Source organism: Triticum aestivum, chromosome 1D, assembly GCF_018294505.1.
Source record: "Triticum aestivum cultivar Chinese Spring chromosome 1D, IWGSC CS RefSeq v2.1, whole genome shotgun sequence".
Lineage (NCBI taxonomy): Eukaryota > Viridiplantae > Streptophyta > Magnoliopsida > Poales > Poaceae > Triticum > Triticum aestivum.
The window spans coordinates 264,436,998-264,443,782 of record NC_057796.1 but is presented as its reverse complement, the minus strand read 5'-3'; the positions used below and the strand labels follow the sequence as shown (position 1 = coordinate 264,443,782).

Here is a 6,785-nt window from a genome sequence, read left to right as displayed (position 1 = left end):
CAACCGTTAACACATAAACCATGAAAAGAACAATTATAACCCAAAACCCGAGTAACATCTGTCAAACAACTTCTACCACCTTTTCTCTACCACCACCTTTCTTGCTTTTCTTCATTTACCATATGCACATTATCCACGACGCTCTGTACTACCATGAAGGGTTGTGTTGGTACCGGGACTTGAAGTTCTTGATGAAGTATACATGGGTCTAGTAATTGATTAAGCATATATTTCTTATCTCTTTTGGGTACTTATGCATCTCAAACCTATCAGGAACAATAAATACAATAAATGAAGTCAATTTTTATGACATAGTAGAGCAATTCATGCCCGTCAATTCAGCTAAAATTCTTAAAGGGTCACTTAATCAAACTCTTGGCCCATCAAAGAACCTAGTGGAAACAAAGGGCCACTATTAGGTGGGTGAAGCTTGGGGAGGAAAACACTAAATTCATTCATGTCAATGCCGCCATAAAATACAGGCAAAATAATATCCCAGTAAAACAAGATAAACAAGCATAGATTGGGGTCTCAAATCCACACATCTATCAGACTTGATCCATTTTATGTCAGCAAAATGATCTATTGAGCTTGATGCTTCTTTCACTAGTGAAGAAATAGAACAAGTTATCAAGGAATATCACCCTGAGAAAGCCCAAGCTCTGATGGCTTCAATTGTGCTTTCATCAAAGCTTGTTGACACATTATAGAGTCATATTTCCTTAGATTAATCACTAAGTTCTATCATGGGAGAGTGAATCTTCAAAGTAGCCAAGAATTTAGCATGTATATGTTTGCTCAACTGCTCAATTAGAATTATTACAAATTTGCTGGGTAATAAAATACTATTCTTAGTATTATTATTCACAACAATAACTATGCCTTTGTCAAAATTAATTCTGTTCAAGATTTCCTGTCTTGGACCTGTAAATATTATTTATACAAGTCTCATCCATCCAAAGAAGAATCATAATACTCAATCTTGAGCCTAAAAAAGCCTTTGACATGATGGATATCTTGCAAGCAACAGGTATTGGACATAAATGGCTTAGTTTAATCAGAATGAGAATGATGAGTCGTATATTGAATTCTCTTCTCAATGGAGTGTCTTGTAAACAATTTCACTACACGAGAGGGGTCAGACAGGGTGATCCCTCTGTCCCCTCACATTTCTTGTCCTAGGAGACCTCCCTGAAACTATGTTTAATAGAGAATTACACTATCAAGGGCTACTTCCTCCTATTGATAATCCAACAAGCCCTGACTTCCCAGTAGATCAGTATACCAATGGTACAATCTTGATCATGCAAGCCTAACCTATCCAAGTGCAAAAGGTGTGAGATATTCAAAACATTTTTGCATATGCCACTTGTCTAAGTATTAACTACCATAATTTTATCTTAGTAACCCAGTAAAGTGGGGTACAATAGAATTCAAGCCCTCATTCAAAACCTGCAATGTCAACAAGGAAGCTTCCCTTCCATCCACATGGGGCTGCCATTGCATTTTAACAAGTTCAAAACTGACGACCTCATTCATATACTTCACAGAATTCATCAAAGATTGTCTGGTTGTTCCACATTGCTGGCCTAAGGGGGACACTATAGCTCCCTAAATCTCTTTTCACCTCCCTGCCTACTTTCTTCATGTGGAGCTTGAGTATTCTAGCCACAATTATTGAGCAGATCAATAAATATGTCAAACACTATCTTTTGAGAAATTGGTATGAATGATAAGGGAACATCCCTGATTGCCTGGGGCAAGGCCTTCAAGCCAAAATCTGGAGAAGGATGGGCAATTGAATACATTGCAACACAAAACAAAGCTCTTCCGATTTTTTTGCATAAGTTCTATAGTTACTTAGACCTTTCCTGGGTCGATCTTATTTGGAACTCCTACTACACACACAACCCCCCACTAGGAAGATGGAAGGGTCATTTTTTGTGAAAAGTCTACTTAAAGGTCATTGCTCAGTATAAGAAAGTAACAATCCACACTCCTGCCCGAGAAAATGCGGTACTGACACGGGCATATAATTGGTTAGAACAACCCTTATGCAGCAATCCCTAGAGCTTCATTCATTTGTCATCACCAAGCAAATCACCAAGAAGTGATAGGAACAAAGTATACACTTATAATCATCACCGATCAATATCAACTCAAGCTTCTGATTAGTTCGTTCAACTCCAAACCATATTAGCTAATATCAAAACCAATGCAGACAAAGATTAGTAGCATTACTCATAGAAGATGGCAACTTACGGTTCAAGACAGGTGTACAGATGGTTGAAACAAGATGCCCTGCCCCACCACCTTCAATTGGATATGAAAAAGTTCCTACCAACTTAAGCACAAAGTGTACTGGTTACTACTTCATTGACAAAGTTAACACCAGAAACCTGCTGCAAAGTAAATCATTTCATCGCGCTGACTACTCGTATGTTCTATGACAAGAGCATGCAGAAGAAAGCAACCTATACATAATCCCGGATTGCCCCTTTGCCCAAGAATGGTGGTTGCAGTTAATAATTCTTTAGAAGAGGAGATGTATATGTTTCCACGTGAAGTGGGACTTCAAATGAAGCATTACATAACCCTATAGGGATTATCATCATCATTTATGCTTGCTGGAATATTTGGAGATAGAGAAATGATAAAAATAGTCCACCTTAAAGATCTAGTTACAGTTGGCGCGGGAATCTCAAAGAAGAACTTACCCTGATCCAGTTACAAATTCTGAAAGCCTGAATATAACGGGATGGCCGTTTTGGCTCTAGGGTGCATAGGCTCTTGGATGAACAGTAAATTCAAAATAAATAGTAAAAAAATTAAAGAATTTTGACTTTTTGTGTAGATGTTCTTGTTACTGTAATAAACGTGCTTGGCAATTTTCATGTGAAATGGGATAGCCGTGCTTCATCGATGAAAACAAAACAAATTTAAGTGTAACATTTGATGTTTGATTTTCTTTTGCACAGGTCAAAATCCTTAAGCTTTCTCCCTAAGATTTACCGGCAGCATTTGAGTGTGACAATGAACCAATTAAATTTTAAAAAATTGACATTTGCAAAATATATTTTTATTGTGCGGGAGCATATGCTTCCAAGAGCCAAATTGAATTTCCGGAATACAAGAACATATATGACTCTTATATTCTTAATTCTTAGCTTTCTGCGACTTTTGTACACATTTTCCTCTCGTATAAATATCCATTAATATTTTCTACCATTTCTCGGTGAAAGAAATGCTTATAATAAGATACTGCCAAATAATTTTATTGATTTCATAGAAGGCTTTTCTATTTCAGATACTTCCACTATATAATCCTTCCTTCGCAAATATAAGATGTTTCTAACTTTTTCTGAATCGGATGTATACAAACATGTTTTAATGTGTTTCTTCGCTTATTTTAGCCCATATATAGTCCATATTGAAATATTCAAATATTTGTGAATGAAGGGAGTAACAGATTAGCCATACCTATCTTTGATGAAATTTCGCAGAAAATAAAGCTTCCATTTTCCTATAAAGAAAAACCTTCCTACATGGTCTGATGGTCTCGAGAAAGTTACTTGACCACAGAAAATCCGATACACGTTCGCTCATGTGACGAAAGCACTCGCATCAAGTCATAAAGAAACGTGCGTCCAGGTCACTGGTACACAAGTCGAGCGAGGCACGGCTTCAAACCATGACGCACGCGACAACGTCGAAGCCGTAGTGGCCGGCCGCCCAGCAGGTGCTTCAATCCACTTCATATAGACATATCGCCTCAGCTCAGTCCTCAATGCAGAAACACCACACGATCTGGAAAAAAAAATCGACAGAACATGTCGTCGGAGAAACAGGAGACGGCGGCGGTGCGCGTGCTGGGCAGGTGGCCGAGCCCGTTCGTGATCCGGGTGCTGATAGTTCTTGGGCTCAAGGGCGTGGACCACGAGCTCGTGGAGGAGGCCGTGGGCAACAAGAGCGAGCTGCTGCTCGCCTCCAACCCCGTGCACAAGATGATCCCCGTGCTCCTGCACCACGGCAGGCCCGTCTCCGAGTCCCTCATCATCGTCCAGTACGTCGACGAGGCCTGGGCCTCCCACGCCCCGGCGCTCCTCCCGTCCGACCCCTACGCCCGGGCGGCCGAGCGGTTCTGGGCCCACTACGTCGACGACAAGGTAAAAGGATTAGGCAATCCAGTTTTGATTTTCGCTTTGAACTTCTCAGTTCTCAGCGACAAAATGATAGCCTACGCAGTTTCCCCTGAACAAACGTGTGCTGACTGCTCAATGGATACGTAGTTTCCTACTGCGATCCGGGTCCTGAGGGGAAGGCTGGACGGAGACAAGGACGAAGCGGCGGCTCAGGTGTGCGCTGCTCTGCAGCGCCTGGAGGTGGCCTTCGTCGAGTGCGGCCAAGGGAAGGATTACTTCGGCGGCGACAACGTCGGTTACCTGGACATTGCTCTGGGGTCGCACCTCGGATGGGTCAGGGCGGTAGAGAGGATCGCTGAAATCAGGCTGCTCGACGCGGCCAAGGTTCCTAAGCTGGCGGCGTGGGCGGATCGGTTCTGCGCCCACCCAGCGGTGGCGGACGCCATGCCTGACGTGGACAGGTTCGTGGAGTTCAGCCTCAAGAATGACGGCGCTCTGAAGGCGGCTAGTGCTAATTCCAAGTGAACGAACTGTTGTGGACACTAGACAGTGCTCGATGGCATCACATAGCGGTTAGTGCTAATTCTAATGATGCAAATGGAATAACATAATATGTTACCATAGTAGTTCTTAATGTATAATGAGTCTACAAAGTAATAAATGAAGCCCTCTATGTTATCACATCTATAACACTACCCACTATGGAGGTATTACTAATATAGACTAGTAACATATGCATGTTACTAGTCTTAAGTTACTCCCCACTAGGACTAGCTTAAGCACCTCCGCAAGACTAAGCCGACACATTATCTTTGCCACGCCCGATCATAACTTCCTTCGTTTGGCCTCAACTACGCAATCATTTGTGTAACAGTCTGGGAGTTTATCCTAAATTAGAACTTGATTTTTTATTTTTCTTTTGCATCATCATTGCACCAAGCTCATCTCATAAACCTATTCGCAAAAAAAAACTCATCTCATAAACCTTGCATTAGCATCATATTGCATTCAATAAAAATGAAGATTTAATTAACTCTTAAATTTTTATTAAAAAACTAAAACCCTGATTATGCCAATTGTCCTAAATGTTTCTTCTAAACCATAATTTTTTTGGCAATGGCCTCATATTTGTTATGTAGGCCCTATCAATTGTTTAGTGATTAAAAGGATTTTTTTTATTTTTGGATTAAATACTAATATTATTATTTATGGATTTCATTACATATAAAATATAAATGGGTGCCCAAGAATGTTGAAATTTTTTGTGAGGCTTGGAATAAGTCCTTCAAGGTTGCATTTATTTTAAGCCCTCAAACCTATTATATTTTAAGTAGGACCCCCACCAATTTATTTAATAAACACAATGCAGTCATTGTTCACAAATGGGTGAGGCCAGCAAATAAGGAGGTGTAGTCTAACTAACCGTCGCCAGCGGGCGCAACTTAGTGTCTCCGCACCCAGGCAAGCCCAAATCCAGGTTTATTCACTTTCGTTGTATGAGTTGTATCTTGGTAGAAAGAACTTTGTTGTATTCATTCGTTGCATGACTTGTATATGTATATGTTGTTATTGCGGACAAATTTTTTATCTGTGTTGCGCTATCGACTGCCGTTTCACATGGTGAGCTCGTTCTGATGTGTTCGTTGCGAGAATCTTTAGCATCTTAGGATCGTCGTTATGCAGAGGCTACTGGAATTGCTAGATATGCATAGTGTCAATCCCAGGGTGCTACGGGTGTCCACCCCGCCCCCACGCACAACTGCAATTGCAGGCGCAACAATAGTTGCACACGGTATTTTTCCTATTTTACCTACCCCTCCTCTTTTTTGGTATTTTTGGTTGTTCCATCGCACGAGAAAAACATACAAATACCATTCTTTCCTCAGTGGAGAAATGTGTTTTTGTCCACGTGGTCTTTTTTTAGTTACATGTCCATCCTTAGACATGCAACTATAGGTGCTGTAATCCGACTGTAACTTCATGGGCCACAACGTGATTGCAACTATGGGGAGGGATGTCGATCAGCTGCAAGTCCACCTCTAGACATGCAACTACAAGTGTTTTTAATCTGAATGCAGTCCCACAACCTACAAAGTGACTGTAACTACGGAGATGGATGTCAATCAGTTGCAAGTCCACCTGTGACATGCAACAGTAAGTGTTATAACTCAAGTGCAATTGCATGGACCACGTCTCCACGACATGGCTGTAACTATGAGGAGGGATGGCCATCAATTGTATGTCCACCTCTAGACATGCAACCACAAGTGATATTACTCAACTGCAACTCGATGGTCCACAATAGGCCTGCAACTACGGGGATGGATGTTGCCCAGTTACATGTCCACTACTTGAGATGCAATAGCAAGTGTTGTAACGCGACTGCAACTGTAAGGGCACATATGTGATACAACTGAGAGGAGGGACATCTGCTGGTTGCATGTCCACCAATAAACATGCAACTACGCACATCCCACATACCATGCAACAACAAGTGTTGTATCCGACTGTAATTGCGCAGTCCGTAGCGCGACTACAACTAGGTGGGGGTTGGTCAATTACATGCCACCCACTAACACATGCAACTACACGTGTTATAACCCTGCCGCAATTGCATGGGCACACGCCTGACTGCAGTCGGGG

At 41.6% G+C, this 6,785-nt stretch overlaps 1 protein-coding gene across 1 annotated transcript; it reads left to right on the top strand.

Moving 5' to 3' along the window:
- Window positions 1–3,743: 3,743 nt before the first annotated feature.
- On the top strand, window positions 3,744–5,743 carry LOC123168242 (glutathione S-transferase U17). The gene is made up of 2 exons (XM_044586117.1): window positions 3,744–4,166; window positions 4,290–5,743. The coding sequence occupies exons 1-2, from the start codon at window positions 3,831–3,833 to the stop codon at window positions 4,665–4,667; spliced, it is 714 nt and encodes a 237-aa protein (XP_044442052.1). The 5' UTR covers window positions 3,744–3,830; the 3' UTR covers window positions 4,668–5,743.
- Window positions 5,744–6,785: the final 1,042 nt, after the last annotated feature.